We start from the raw sequence: 15,659 nt of genomic DNA, 5'->3' as shown, positions 1-15,659 counted from the left end.
CACTGACTGCAATCACACAGACAGACCGATTGCAAAGGTTGCTGTTTAATTTATGAGCACAGGCATATTTCAATCAATCAGTCAGTCCGAATCTAAGAAGTGAGTGTGAATTCTGTGTCTGTAGCCAGCAGTGGATTTACAAATTTCTGATTCATTGCAAACAGATTGCATGCAATTGACCGCTTAACCTCAACTGACTGCAAGTGGTCGCAGACCTCGTCCCTATTCTTAAAGGAGCTATTTCAAAGGCAATGAATGAGATCACAAGCTCACTGGACCCGTACTTTCAGATCAGAATTAATTGGACAGTTTATTGACATGTAGTTACATAATCAGGTGAACACTGTTAGCACTTTATTTTATGACAGATTAAGAAGAACGAAAAGGTTGATTCTGTTCATCTGGACGTAGCGTTTTCAATGGGAGAAACGTTTCGTCACTCATCCAAGTGACTTCTTCAGTCTCAGCTGACTGCAGGTTTCCCCAACCTTGTAAACAGTACATTTGCACAATAATTGAAACCAGCCCACTGAATGAGCAATGGCCTGTGAGGTCAGTTCCTTGATCATTACTATGCTTTTCAGAGATGGTCTTTCCCTTTTCACGTAAATGGCCTCCTTAACTCCGCGCTCAAACTAGCGATCCTCTCTGTCCTCTGTGTACATCCTCATCATTGAAAGAGGGTCCACTGGCCTGTAGGTGTAAATAGACTGCAGAGTCCTGGTCTGATGAGGTAGCTCTTCTGTGTTGTGCCATCCGCTTCACGAGAGATTGTTTGGTTTCCCTGATGTATAAATCCTGGCAATCCTCCTGGCACTTAACGGCGTACACTATGTTACTCTGATTGTGTCTGGGGACCCGATCCTTGGGGTGGACGACTTTTTGGGCCCAGCCTGTTTTGGGGTTTAAAAGCCACAGAGACTGTGTTTAGAAAAAATGCGTCTCAGCTGTTCCGATATTCCTGACACATAGGTGATCACTATGGATTTTTGCTTAGGCAGCAGTTGTTCTTCTCTCCTGGATCGGCTGGAGGTTTCTTTAGGTGCCTTCCCAGCTTTGACAATGTCCAGCTGGGACAACCACATTTACTCAGGGCCTTCTTGTTGGGGAAACCTGCAGTCAGCTGAGACTGAAGAAGTCACTTGGATGAGTGACGAAGCGTTTCTCCCACTGAGAACACTACGTCCAGATGGACAGAATCAACCTTTTGGGATTTACGTACCTGGATGATTGAGCATGCATCAAGACATTAAGAACTGTTGAACTTGCATTTGTTATCTTTTAACAAGAATTTTCAATATGAGCTCCAAACTTGATGCAAGTGAAATAAGCCATAATTAGACTAAAAAAAGCTAAAGAAACCTTTAAACTTTTGGTGTAGCCAACATACTGCAACATTTTTGTGAAACTACTGAATTAAAGCTGAAAGTCTGCATGCCCATCACATCTCAATCGGACTTAACTGTAAGGTTTGCAAGGCTATTGTACTAGTCTTGTGTCTTACTGACAGGCTTTAATTTGATAAGGGAAACCTCTATGCAAGATAATTAAAGTAAAAGAATTTAAAATCCTTTGCAAAAACAGAATCCCAGGACACAACTGAGTGCAATAATGGTGGTTTTTATTGCAAACAAAGGAACATAATACAATCTATCAAACTTCCATCTCCGATTCATGTGAGACATCAATCATTCAAATGACAATGTACAAAATAATTGGTCACAAACTCTCAAGAACAAATACAAAATGCAGTGAAAACAGGATCGCCGCCTATGTTATCATGAGACAAGCTCCTCAATGCTCGAAAGATAAACTAATACTCAGAAAATTACAGACCTCATACAAAAAATAAGATTCTTCAATAATAATAATAATAATGATAAAAAAAGCCAGCATATTTACAGGACAATAATATTTTCTATGAATCTGGCTTGACTAAATTCCCAGTGAAACTTTGCTTATTGCAATTCTCTCAGTAACCAACTTGTTACATGTGTCCTTCTTTTAAAACGTATAAGGCATGACAATCAACCTTTTGTCAACTCTAATGCTTTGATAACAGCAAATCTTAAATATGGAGATGAAATACATATTAAAGAACCAGTCGGTCCTCCTCTTTAATGATATTAATAGTTTTAAGTTCCTAAGCTTGTGCATTGCTCAGCCCATTTAAGGCACCAACTATTCAGTAGGGGAATCCAGAACAAACTGTACACCAACATTTAAACCGAACCGAGAGAACAGCTAATCCTAAACGAAACCTAATCCCAATATGTACACGTATAGAAACATTTGTGATGAGAAATAAAAAGCAAATAGTTTCATTTACATGCAAACAACTACAAAAACAAACAAAAAAAACATTCATCACTCCAGCTCATTTTTGTCTTTCTGAGATGTAGCTGAGACTGAATAAGAAACTGAAGCAGACAGCTATGAATCATCGGCCATAGAAAAAAAAAAAAAGAAACAAAACGCACATGCAGACATGGACGTGCTATATATCAGAGAGCCCGGGCACTTCTGTCGCCGAGTGTGATGACGGGGGGAAAAAAATAAAAGTTAATTAAAAAGCCTGAAGTCTGAGGCAAGGACTGCTCCTTGAATGTGGGCTGCAGTGGCAGATGTGTGGCGGGCGGGTGTGTGTGTTTTGGCGATGAGAGTGAGAGCGAGCTGAAGAGATTAAAGTAGTTTATTCTCAGCTTCTAAACCTTCAACCAAAGCTCTGGCATGAGAAATCAAGGGCGGAGAAATATTTTTGGTTTTTTTAAGTGCGTCCAAAATCTATTAAACCTCATAATAATAAATACACCTGACCTCCTGTCCTGATCTGACTTTAATACATATTCATAGACTTTTCTCTAGCTGTAACACACAAGCTGACTAAAGTGGTGCGTTTCCAAAAGGGTACGTTTTCCCATTCATGCGAGACTTAGCATAGGTCACTTTGATTCATGTATCATTCCTGAGGAAACAAATGGCTGAGGTCAAATCAAGCAGGAACAGATGAGATCACTGATGATGTCGACTTTTTAGCTTTAACTTAATATTCCTGGGGTTTGTTCCAAGTTTTTTGTTGTTTGTAGGAAAAAAGAAGAAAATATATATATTTCCCTTGGGGAGCCATTGCAGAGACAGCTTTAACCTACATGGTTCTGATTTTTTCATTCATGGATTAAGTTTCCCGTTTCCATGATTGCTGCGTATCCTCGGAGGAGCCAAACCCCAGCATTAGGGCCTGTACAGTAGTGACGTCAACTGCTCGCGACGTTTCCAAGCTACTCAAACAATCACACTTTAAACAAACACATCCAATCTGAAACTGAAGGATCAGTTTATTAGTACTCCTTCTCCATTTGTTGCTTATTTACAATAATGAATCACGACACTAGAGTGTCGAGCGGGAGCAGTGAAACTGTTGGTGGTTTATGGAGCCGCGTAATGTTAGATGATGACAGCCGTTACAGTCACATCTGGTATTTATAACACATTACTTTGAAGTGAAGTTTAAAAAAAAAAACCCTATTGGTGTTGGTCTTACCGACAGAAATCCGAGGATAGTGAGGAGGGAAAATGGAAAAGACAGCATCACAGCCTGTTATCATGGCTAAGTGGGGAAGGCCAAGGCCCGGGTGGCTTCTTTTGATGTTTGCTCACAACTGTAATAACAGAGTTGTGCTTTTCACTGCATGAATGTGACTGAATTAACACATTTCTCCACTGAGTAAAATGAGTAAGTTAATATCAAAGCAAATGTTTTAATTCTACTTAGGGTCTGTGCTTTTTCTGGATTAGCCATTCGAAGTAGCTACATTCACTGATTATAGTTTTTAATTAGTCTGCTATTACTGTGCTGCTAACCTAAAGTGTCAAACATTTTCTGCTGTCTCACATTTAAAGAAATCGTCTTCCAAAAAACCATGGCAGATAGCAATGACTGATTTTTTTTTTTCATTCGCAGTTTTATCAGATCAGGTGTTGAGTTGAGCGGTTTACTAGCCCCTTTTGCTTTGTACATAGCTGCTGTGACATCAAATCCATGGGTGTTTTCAAATCAACCAGGCCTGGCATTTTACAAACAACAACTATATAACAAAATAAAATAATTGGAGCTGAAAGTAAAACTATATCCACAAAGTGTGACTGCGCTCAGGTTTTCCATAGTATAACAAAGTTCCAGGAGATGCTGTGAAATGACAAAAGCCACAGAAGAGCTGTGCACGGGGGCAGCGTCTATGTAAAGTCAGCTTTCTTTCCTTTGGTACAATGCCTGTGTAATTCTCCCTTTTAAACACGACTTTCCCTTTCACTTACAAACATACTTTGGAAAACAAAAAACCCAAAACAAAACCATGCAATATAATTTGCTAGAAATACTGATCGCGGTCATGATAAACAGCTCGCCTGTACGAAAAGGCTGTAAGCAATCATGAGATCATTTTTTTTAATGCCACAGAATTTAATGGGAGCAGAGCTCAGTCAGTCAGGGCAATAAATACTTCACTGACAAGGCTTTGAACACCTGACATGTGACCTGCGACAAAGACAGGTAGCAAACACGAGAACGAAAAACCTCATTCACATCAGATGAAACGTCACTGTACGCTGAAGCCTCTTAAACCTACACAGATAATATCACCGAGGCGCTCCAGCATATTTGCAGCTCCTTGAAATGCCACAAAAGTGAAACGCAATCCATGTCCATGTCCTTAAGGTTTAAGTGGTTAAAATCAAGGCAGAGCAGTATTGTTCAAAGAGCTCATTGTGAGACTGAGCTGAGAAATGTTCTTTTATCCTTTAACTGAAATGACACAGCTTTTAATGATATTTAAATCTGTCATTTGTCAAATTATTCTCAGTCAGCTGTCCATTTCTCCCCCTCCATTTGCTTGTTTCTTCAAACATACCACTCCCTGCGTGAAATCACAGATCCGTCCATGTGGGACACGTAGTCGCTGTCTGTACCATTGTCATAGCAGTCCTCCGGGAGATAGGGGGAGCCGTTGTTGACTATGGGGCTGTGCACAGGAGGCCCGCAGGGGTGCATGTTTTGGCTGTTGTAGTGATCTGGGTAGTAGTTTCCCTCCTTGAAACCCCTGTTGGCATCTCCCCTGTCGACCCAGTCGTCCCTGTCTTTGCGCTCAGGTGTGTAGTCGGGGTAAATGATATCCCCACCCAATTTGGGTTTCAGATCCTGGCTACCTTTGCTCGTTTTGTCCCCGTAGACCTCTTGCAGCTCGTGCGGCTGCAGCACGTCCAGCTGAGATTCCTTCTGCATGTCGGAGGGTCCCAAATACTGTTTGGTGTAGTAGTCCCCTCTGAAGGTTCGACGTTGGTGCATATAGCAAGCCCCGCCAAGGATCAGCAAGAGGATCAGGAAGAGAACTCCTCCCACTGCCCCACCAACTATAGTACCCAGGCTGCTGTCGTGTAAGGACGCCAAGGTGGGGGAGGTGAACGGGGCTGTCCGCCGGTCCACAGCAGTGCCGGTTCCAGGGGTGTCGTGGAGGACAGAGGCAGTGGTGCTGGCGGCTGCGGTGGTGGGGGGAGGATCTGCAGAGCAAATGTGATGAAATGATTTAAACCAGAGAGGAAAGACAGCAGATGGAGAGACAAATCATAAAACTGAAAGGAAGAAAGACTACACTTTATGTTCTGTAACAAAGCAAGTGCGAATGGTTTTTAGATCAATTTATACCAACACTGCACAGACACATGCCTCTCTTGAGAGAGAGAGAGAGAGAGAGAGCCTGCTGAAAGCTGTGCTGTAGAGCAAAACGGGGGGAAATAAGCAGGGCAGAAAGAGGTTAAGTGTTAAATGTCAATGTGTGCGTGAACATGACAGTGAGACGGAGAGGGATCGGAGCACGTGCACTCCTACGCATCAGAGAAAGTGTGATTAGCTCTCCCCTCTTTTTTCCCCTCTAAACTCTGCTGTGGGGAAGTCATGTGAGAAGCTGAAACACTGATCGATGTGCGGTTCCTGCATCTGATTTGCTCTCTGCTACAGCTGCAGAGGAAAGGGCTGCCTGGAGCTCAAGGTCAGGATAAGTGCTTCCATGATGACCTCCAGCTTCTGAAACGAAGAGCAGTCTGACACTCCTTGTCGATCAGTGCGCAGGCAGATCAAAGGCCCGACTACAAAGCAATATGACTCGCACTAATAAAAGGTCTGCATCACCAGGAGGTTCTTAAGTACTAGTTATCAAAATCTGAATCCCCATAGAGCTATAATGATTTCCATGATTTGGTAACTGAGTAAGAATCTAATTACCTACAATTACACACAGTGTGTGAGCCTGAAGGATCAGGAGTAAAGCAAAAGCAGGAGAGAGGAAAAGGAAGACAGATCAAGGTTGGAGAACCGATATACTGGCAATCACTTCCTTCATCAGTCACCATCAATCCCACCCTGCAGCGGCACATTTTAACCCCACGCAGATTACAAGCGTCTGCAACTATGTAGCTGATCATTTGAGAGACGAGCGGCCAAAAACCACAAGGCTGCGTACGCAACTGGGAATGTGAAACAGCTACACCAAACAGCTCCGGGGAGGGTGAGGGTGTGGGGAGGAAATATCACTGAGCTCAACCCAACTATCTCTACAGGACAGAGAGGCAAGGGGCCGCATGTCCAAGTTGTAATATCTGACAAGAGAAGCAAGATAATTGCTCAGCGCAAGTCCATCTCGGACAGGATGTCAGCTGTGCTTTTGTTTGGAGCGGGACTCCAAACCAGGACTGTACGCAGATGGAGCTTGACAGACTTTTTTGGGACATCTCCAGCTCACTCCTTTCGACAATGGGAAACCAAAAAGACTGCGTGTGTTAGAGGAATACGTGGCCAAAAGCAGCAGTAGCTTTGTTTGGAATAGGATTAAAAGAAGGAGAGGAGAAATGAAAATAAAATGATGTAGAGTTCTCAGGATCCGCACCCTGATGGCAGACGGGGGCAGTTCAGTGAGCTGCATGTTTTATGACAAGAATTGTATCAATGGATCTACAACATTCAACAAATCCAACTGCAGGGAAACCCCAGTATACAATTAAGAGGTTTTCTCTACTTGATAGTCTCATTTCTGAAGTGCTCAATTAAACTAATTCGATCATAATTTGTGCAACTGCAGCTGTAAAAAAAACAACAACTCCTCAATAACATATTTCATGGTGTACAAAAACAAACTTGTGTGTACTGCAAATCTGCAAGCACAATTCACTAGGTCCTGCTGTGAAACTTGACCTCAAACAAAACACAGAGAAAGGCTACATGAGTGCGTACTCTGCTGAGCAAGCAGGGGTAAACACCCGCTTCCTTATCTGAAACATCTAATGTTGCCAAAGCCACAACACTGGAAACGTTTGGTACTGATACTCTATCTGCACCCCGTGCTCCTCTGTTGCCAGGAATGTGTGGAAGCGGATCAGGGCAGGGGCATTTATACGTATATAAAGACCTAGCTCTGCTAAAAGTGTTGATATGGGCCCTGATTTAAAAAAGAATTTAATCCTACATGAGAAAAGCATGAAAAATGCAAAAAGGCAGTTATTCATTTTAGTTTCAGAGTGAGTAAGCTCTCAAGATTTCCTGAGATGACATCAGGATTTTCACTCTAATCTGATTGCAGGGGCTAAGCTGACCCCTCTTGGTTTTAATACAATGGCTGTTTTGATTTATTTTTAGGGACCTTCCTGGCAACTAATTTACTAGTTGTCTAAATTAGTCAAACAACTTTTCTTGTGAAAACCCTGGAGATGGTTAAACAACAAAACCAAAAAAAGAAAAAAACAACAACAACAACAAGAGAGCTGTTAAATAGCTAGAGAGAGAGAAAAGGGAGAAAAAATACCTTGTACCCAGATGTTCACAACCTGACTGCTGGTACCGATGTCATTCGTCACTTCGCAGTGATAGACTCCAGAATCATTGCGCTCCAATGGCCGAGTGAAAGCAAGGCTATTGTTTGAGATCTCAACACCCTCAGGCATCAAGCCATCCAACCTGTACACAAATTAAACATGACAGACAGACATTTCAGCGTGCTGTACAACAGAGAAAAAAGCCTGCAGGACTGGAAAAAAAAACATCACTACTTCATATTTAAGATAAATCATTTTCGATGTACAACTGAAAAAGGCTATTCAAGACTTGCGATGACATCACTGCGCTGTTGGTCCAGTTTTCCTGGTGCAACTATTATAAGATCACATGATAATCTGAGCTGCCTGCTCTGCCATCAGTTGAGAGGAAAAAGCTTTCTGCATGAACACAAGGTCTGGCCCAAAAGAGGTTGGCTGTCTAGACTTTACTGAGGCTGTCAGCCCAAATGAGAGCATAGTCCTTGTTTTCAAAGCAAGATGATGACAAAGAGATGCCAATAGGCCAGCGCTGCTCTGATGCATGAACTGTTTGGAATCTTTTTATTTATAGCAGGGAGTCTTCCCGATGGGCGCAGCAGTGCATTCGACAGCTCCAGTGTCCAGGCCCGAAAGTTATGCTGGAGGTAATTTATAGACTGAGGCTTCTTCACTTCATTGCTTCACTGAGGTTTGTTTAAACCCATCTTAGATATATGCAAATGAACCAAACAACAGCTGATCAGTCCCGTCGTAATTGCTAATGAAGCGTCCCTTGAGCCCGGTATTGGACGAGCTACTGATCAACTAAGCTAACACACAAGTTTCAGGGTACTTCCGTGTGAGTGAGATTTTACTTGATGACCCATAGAGAGTATTTACCCCTGGCTTCTATTATTTACATTCTTCAGTAGTGCAGATCATGAATATAAACTCCCGACTGCTTTAAGACAACAAAAGATTTTTCTCGGGTTTATGAGTTGACAAGTGCGTCGCTTTTACAGCACTCAAACTCTACTCAGCGCTGCAAAGGTTACAACAGCTGAGTCTAAGCAGTACCTGGCCTTGAATTCCTTAAGTCCAAATTTAGATCTATAGCTGGTGGTGCTGTGCAAACAAGATAACTCAGATGAAATGATTAATGCATTCTGTTTTGCAATAATGCTCTTGGATTGCCTTCAGCACTTTCCTTTCCAAATTAATCCCCTGCCTGGGTACTGCAGATTTAGTTTATTCCACATTTAGTCAGTTTATCCATTTGAATTACAACTGAAAGAACTTGTAAGCTTTTCACAGTTTGCAAGTAACTGTGTTAATTATTGAGCTATTTGACTGACCAGTATAATAATGTGTGTGAGAGATATAATGCATTTTTTGTATTTCACATATCAGAGACTGTTGAGGCATACTGACCTGGTCCATGTGAACTGACGCGCAGCTGGGTTGGCCTTGGCTTCACAGTTTAATTTCACATTTGCTTGGCCAGCGTACCAATTTTTGCTAATTCCCATGATGGATACCGCTGGTGCAACTGTAAAACAAAATACAATAAAAAATCTTTAAAAATCACAATTTTACTGTACTTTTTTTAACCTCCTCCTGCAGTCGGGTTGGTCACACTGACCATCATTTATTCTCTTTTTTTCTTTTTCAAGTTAAAAGACTTGGACTTCACAATCAGTCATTGTGATCCCTGCAGCTTGATGACAAATGAGCTTTTCCGGAGGAAACAAAGCACGTATTATAAAGCACAGCAGCACATGACGACAAAGAAAAGGCTTTGCAGGACTGTAACAGGGCACAGGATCTGTTGGTGAAAGCGAGCCAAGCGAACAAACAAATGATCCTGGGTTGGTGGAAAGTTCGAAAATGACAGACTCAGACAGCAGATGAACTGCAGCTAATAATACACTCTACTGCGTCGCCACGACAAAGGGGAAAAAAAAAAAAAATCAAGAAAGACGGGAGGATGCCTAAATGAAGCCCAGCACATGCCACTGTAATAAAACATGGCAAACACTGTCTTAGATATCCAATTTTTCATTTTGATTTCTCTGGAGGATAAATGAGGAACTCATTATTTCGCACAAGAAGATGTCTTGGCCCACAATGTCCGCTGACCCTTTTCACACGGTTCAACGTTGAAATTGTGCTTCTTTTGCACTTAGAATCCCTTGCCTCTGCACTTGGTGTGATTTATTGAGCTGGGAAGCTCCTTTCTTCCCATATTAACCTTGATTTTTCTGCGTCTCCATCCGCTGCCCCCAGCAGCCCGAGTCTGCTACTTGAATTCCTGCTGAGGTCTGATCAATATTTCATAAAACACCTTCATTAGCCTGCACTCACACAGTCCAAACACAGAGTAACGTTACTGCTCGCCAAGGAAGTATGCATCAATGATTAGAACATTAAGACGACTCCTAAATTGCTCTTTTATAGGCGAGGAAGAAACATTTACTGAGCATGCTCATTGCAAATCAAGGCAGCAGCACGGGTTAATATTGATAAAATACACTGGTTGTTTTAGGGCTAAAAATATAGTGTTATAATAATGATGATTATTTTGTTCTATATTGTAAAAGCATTTCAGTGCAGTGGCTGCAGGATTATATTTGACACTTTTACCTCTACATACATTTTCAGCTGTGTTTGAGACTTTTGTTTTAAAGACAGCTGATTTTTTAAAGTGATGATTAATAATTTTATTTATCTGTATTAGCAGCCTCAGTGTTGACATTAAAAACAAGGATGCAAAGATTTGATATGTGCATGCCAGATCAAAGTGGTAGATGTATCTCAGTATCAGCAACTAGTGTGAGAGATAACATAGCACGAAGGAAGCTATCAGCACTTTGGAGGGATTTCACACAGCTATACCAGCAGCTTTTCTTTATGTGTTGGGAGATTTTTTTTTTACTTAACTGAAATCTATGGTCATGTGAGTTGACACAACAGTGTTTTAGCGCCTCTTCCTCTTCCTTTAAACGTATTATGTTGAGTGATAGAGAAATTACACAAGGAGGACATTGGCTGAGTGTAATGCTTGTTCAGTAGATTTTATCGCTTTTATGGTAACATAATGTGTTGTACACAACTTTACTAATATTATTTCACTTCAGCTGACTCTTGGAAGCTCATGACATGTGTATGGTTTTGTGGCTGTAAATGACAGCAGCCTAAACATTCTCTCAGAGCTAAGACAAGACTATGATAATGTGCTTTAAATTTACCTTGAGCCTGTTTTATCTGTTATTTTACTAATTAATACAGAATCAGTACATTTTATTAACTGCTACATTTTATTTAAACAAAGTTAGAAAACCAATGTTAATTTAAGCCTGCAAGGATGATTCCTTGGCTCTTCCTCAGCAGGAATACAGCCAATTAATTCAACACTGGTATTACAGCCACACTGTGTATCTGCAGTTAGCCAAAACTAAGGTATCTATATTGGAAGGTCTTATGTTTCATTACTTACACTGGACATTTAGCATGTAGGGTATACGAAACTCTGTCTGCAGGGCTGGGTGTCTCACCACACAGGTGAGTGTCTTCCCCTGGGCGGAGCTCCGTGGCTGCCACATGTAGCGCACATGTACGGTGGTGATGCCGTTTGCCTCATTCTGACTCTGCTTCTCAGATCGCCCGTACAGCTCCGTCTCCCAGAAAACCTCGGCTTCAGGAAGACCACGCTCTGCAATGCAGGTGGCCACCAGTGACTCATTGCCACCGTCCAGCAGAGCTGTGGGGCCTGCGGACACGTACACTTTTGGCTCCACTGTGTAAAGGGAGAGTGAAGAGAAGGAGGAGGGGGAAGAAATGACAGAACGGGGGAAAGATTACAAAATGAATATCGATCCCGTTGTGAACGAATATGAATAAATAATGCCCGGAGGCTTCAGTGTACTTAACTGCCAAAAGAGCACAGATTGACTTCTTCCATTTCACCTATATGCTTTAAAAATTAATGAACCACGCCATTCAATTATATGTACACATTTCTGTGGAGACTTCTTTATTGCTGTGTGTCAAAAATAAAGTATGTCTGAGTGAAGGTAATACAAAGCAGTAACCTCCATTAGTCCTGTTCTGTGAAAAGTGCATCAATACCTGAAGCAGGCATGGGACTTTGAAGAAAAACACTGTGCAGCCAACACTGTGCTGTGTTTATATTTGACTTTGTTGTACTGGAAGACGAGGAGCTGAGTTACCGTACTCTTCTCAGCACTTTAGAGGTGAAGGAATGATACACCAGCTTCCTGAGAACGACTCAATGTTTAAACGCAACAAGGATTTTCTCAACAGAGAAACAAAACAGATCCATGTGAAGGGGACATGACTAGAATTCAACTCTCTACCTGTTGTGTAAAGCAGTAAAAACTGTTTGTCTTATTCTAATCTATCACAAAATAAACATATCACAAACCATTGCCTTATTCTTTGTCCCGCAGTGCACAATCTGAACCGTCTCCCCCCTAGCTGCCTCTTTTAAATGAAGACTAACAGCTGTTCCACTTACTACAGTGGTGACAGTTTTAAAGGTGGTGCACGGGGGCAAGCGCTGCAAGTCGAGACCATCATCTTTAAGACACCTCAGACAGGCAGGAGTTCCAACAACAAATTCAAATAACTACCGGCACCGCCTTTTTCCAAAAATAACCTGGCGTCTCCTGTCCCGGGGTGGGGACGCTGCTCTTAGTCCTCTACCTCACATTATTCACTCCCTCCTCCCTGCCCCTCCTTGCAGGCCTCTGACTATAAACAGTAGCAGCTCTGTGTTCGGACGCGAGCTGGCTGAAGCATCAGAATACCTAAATCAGTCAGGGGTGTTAATTTGAAGTTGCTGTCAAAAAGGGAGGGGGACGCTTTGGATGAGTTGAAATCTGTTGGGGGAAAGGGTAACGATTTCCCTTCAGCAATCTGGCTGCTCTGGCCCTTTCCTGTCCACAAATGCAGACTAAACGCTGAGTGGGAAGCTCTATAAAGAAAAGGTTTAAAAGCATGGTCAATGGCCATGCACTTAAACACTGGAACATTTTTACGGTAAAATCTAGCATAAAAAAATAATAATTAGAAATATTAACTGTTTGAAGCAGTAGTTCGGGTATGGCAACAGACTGGAAAAAGCCATCTCTTTGCTGGGCTCTTTTCTCAAGAACAGAGTTGCAATTTGGGCCATATGAACAGTCAGAGGAGCTTAAACCTCTAAAGAGTTATCAGCAGGACCATTTATTAGTACACACTTACATCTTGCCAGTAATTTAGTGTGTTTTGTTTAAAAGACAGCCAATTATTTTTTCAGTAGTTTTCCTTTTGCCCTGCAAGTATCTGAAAACAATGGGTCATGTGTCAAAATTTCCTCCTTTGGTTCTTTCCGATTGTTTAATGTCGAGGACTTTTGGCTCACATAGCAAAGAACATTTCCTGTTGAACTGTTCCTTAAAAGCTTTGGCCCTTTTTATGAGTTGCTGTTGACACAAAGATAAAATGAAAGAACGTGAGAAAGCTAATACAATTATTGAGATTGTGCCTCACAGTACTGATACTATTCATAGCAAGTTTTGCATCACGATTGTGTGAGGTTTGAAATTAACCTGACGTCTCTTGCACCTGTTGATCATTATGAAGTTTGTCGTGACTTTGGTGCATTATTCATGGGCTTGAAAGTATCATTGATTTACTTTAGTCCACTTGAAAGGAACGAAAACGCAGTCGTCTGTCTTCGCATAAACCTCAGAGTATAAACAGGAATCAAAACTGGGAATCTTAAGTTAACTTACAAACTGAAGCTGAAACTAAAACAACTTTGATTTACACTGGAAAACCAATATTATGTACACAATCGTATGCTGGAATAACCATGACGTTTTCTCCAGAAACCTTTGTTTTATTCAGAAATTCTTGTTTGCTGTGGTTGTTGTTCACATTGGACTTGTGACAGTGGGGCTGCATGATCAAAAGAGTGGCGGAGGAAACTGTAAAAGTCACCTCTAAACAAAGCAGAGATGAGGAAGGCACTCCTCTCTGAACCTGCTGACATTTGGTGTTGTAATCGTGATGTGCCTTCTCACAGAGAAATACCCTGTGAGATAATCTACATTCCACTTGACATGTATCATACTGCAAAGAATATACACCACACCCTAATTACATCTGAAATGTAAAGTAGGACTAAGGATGTGCTTTTGTGTTTGAGTGTGGATATATGCATCCATATAAGACCCACCCACCCCCCCAAAAAACAAAAACAAAATATGCAAGAAGGTGTTCAGGGAAGACAGAAAGCTGTAACTGAACCCTGTGAGGTTCTAGACACCGTGGCTGTCACAGCAGCACTTAATGTACCGCTCATTAGACATCAGAGTCTCCTTCAGTCTCTGGAGGATGATGAGAACCTGCTGCTGCCTACACTGCAATCTCCTCCTCTCAGCAACGGCACCAATTTAGGGCTTGAAACATACGCTGACCACAGGGAAAGTTCAGTGTTTCTGCTCCTCTGGAAAGTGAGGCTACAGTGAGAAACTTCTATGTAAAGGAACGTATGCTGCTTTCAATGTATGCTTTGTGTTTGGATAAAATAAGAACATACTAATGGGAAAACCCATTAAAATATAATACGGCTTTGTTTTGTTTATTTTATTTGGAAGCTCAGAAGGGATCCACAGGTAGTTTTCATTTTTAGTTTAGTGACCTGGCAAATAACCTTGCTTTGATTATCACTTAAGGACATAATGGACAAATGGTTAAAGGAGAGAAAACTATCAACAATCGTCACAGCCTTGAGGGAAAGAGGTGCAGACTGTAGTTGTAATCCAGCTTAGCAAAACGCAACTAAATGTCATGAGAGTCACCCTGTGTCACACCCTACAATTAAACTGTTGTTGCAAGCAACTAAGTTGCATTGAGCTGGGACACTCTGAACTTGCTGCATTATATTTATGTGCTTGCTGAATGAGAAGGTTTCCGTTTTGTGTCTTGCATGTAGGGCCTAAGTGACTTTACAGAGGATGCCATGGAAACTCTGTGAAACATTTGGATATAATGTTGTGAATATAAAAACAGTTACATTGGCTTTTCTTTTAAAGTAACAGTGGGGGAGGGAGATAGGTGGGACCACACCAAAGCAGCCTTTATGCAGCTTCAGATTCCTGCAGGGATTTAAATGTACATGGCATGTGTCCAGGCTGTAATTTAAACGTTAGGTTGCTTCAGGGAGCCGCTGTTTCCTCCAGGGCAGACACTGAGTGCTCACCTAGGCTTTGCTAAATCACAACAAACAATGACCTTCATTAAAAAGTGAGATTTAAGGACAATATGAAGAACCACTCAGTGAGGAAGTGAAGTGAGGAAGCAGTACTTTACCTAAAACATTAACATGGGTGGATGCTTGTGTATTGCCCAAAGGAAATGTAGCCACTTTGCAGGTGTAGGACCCGATATCCGTAAAGTCAACTCCTTCAAGGGTAATGGTGGCATCTCGTATTGAAGGGGAAACAAATGAGATACGTTTTTCATATTGTGAAGAATATGAGGTTCCAAACTCGGGATTAAATACCGCCAGGGTAATAGTGCCTGAAGGAAGACGACGCTCCCAGGAGCTCTGCGTGAAGCTGAGGCTGGGACCCACTTCTATTCGGCAGCCCAGTGTGATGTTCTTTCCCAGCACTGCATTCACTTTTTCAGGAACAACTACCTGGTTACTGCTCACACCTGCTGAGAGAAAAAACAGAGTTGGGATTCAGAAATACAAAAGACAGAGTTTCAGCTTATAATTAAAATGGGAAAAATGAATTTCTCATGACAAT

General features: G+C 41.8%; 1 protein-coding gene across 2 annotated transcripts in view; it reads right to left on the bottom strand.

Moving 5' to 3' along the window:
• Positions 1-2,302: 2,302 nt before the first annotated feature.
• The window catches only part of nectin3a (nectin cell adhesion molecule 3a), a 37,598-nt gene continuing 24,241 nt past the window's right edge, over positions 2,303-15,659 (bottom strand). Inside the window, exons 2-6 of one of the 2 annotated variants that reach the window (XM_085379771.1) lie at positions 15,217-15,564; positions 11,333-11,632; positions 9,268-9,385; positions 7,848-7,999; positions 2,303-5,553 (exon numbers count right to left, since the gene is read on the bottom strand). In XM_085379771.1, the coding sequence (XP_085235897.1) occupies positions 4,898-5,553; positions 7,848-7,999; positions 9,268-9,385; positions 11,333-11,632; positions 15,217-15,564 (1,574 nt within the window). In that variant the 3' untranslated portion in view covers positions 2,303-4,897. Of the gene's footprint in view, positions 5,554-7,847; positions 8,000-9,267; positions 9,386-11,332; positions 11,633-15,216; positions 15,568-15,659 lie in introns of both variants that reach the window. The other variant, XM_085379770.1, reaches the window with a different exon arrangement.

This window comes from Rhamphochromis longiceps, linkage group LG14 (assembly GCF_057381845.1).
Source record: "Rhamphochromis longiceps isolate RC_006_pf linkage group LG14, R_longiceps_female_GT1.1, whole genome shotgun sequence".
In the NCBI taxonomy this organism is placed as follows: domain Eukaryota; kingdom Metazoa; phylum Chordata; class Actinopteri; order Cichliformes; family Cichlidae; genus Rhamphochromis; species Rhamphochromis longiceps.
This window is presented reverse-complemented; position numbering and strand designations above follow the sequence as displayed.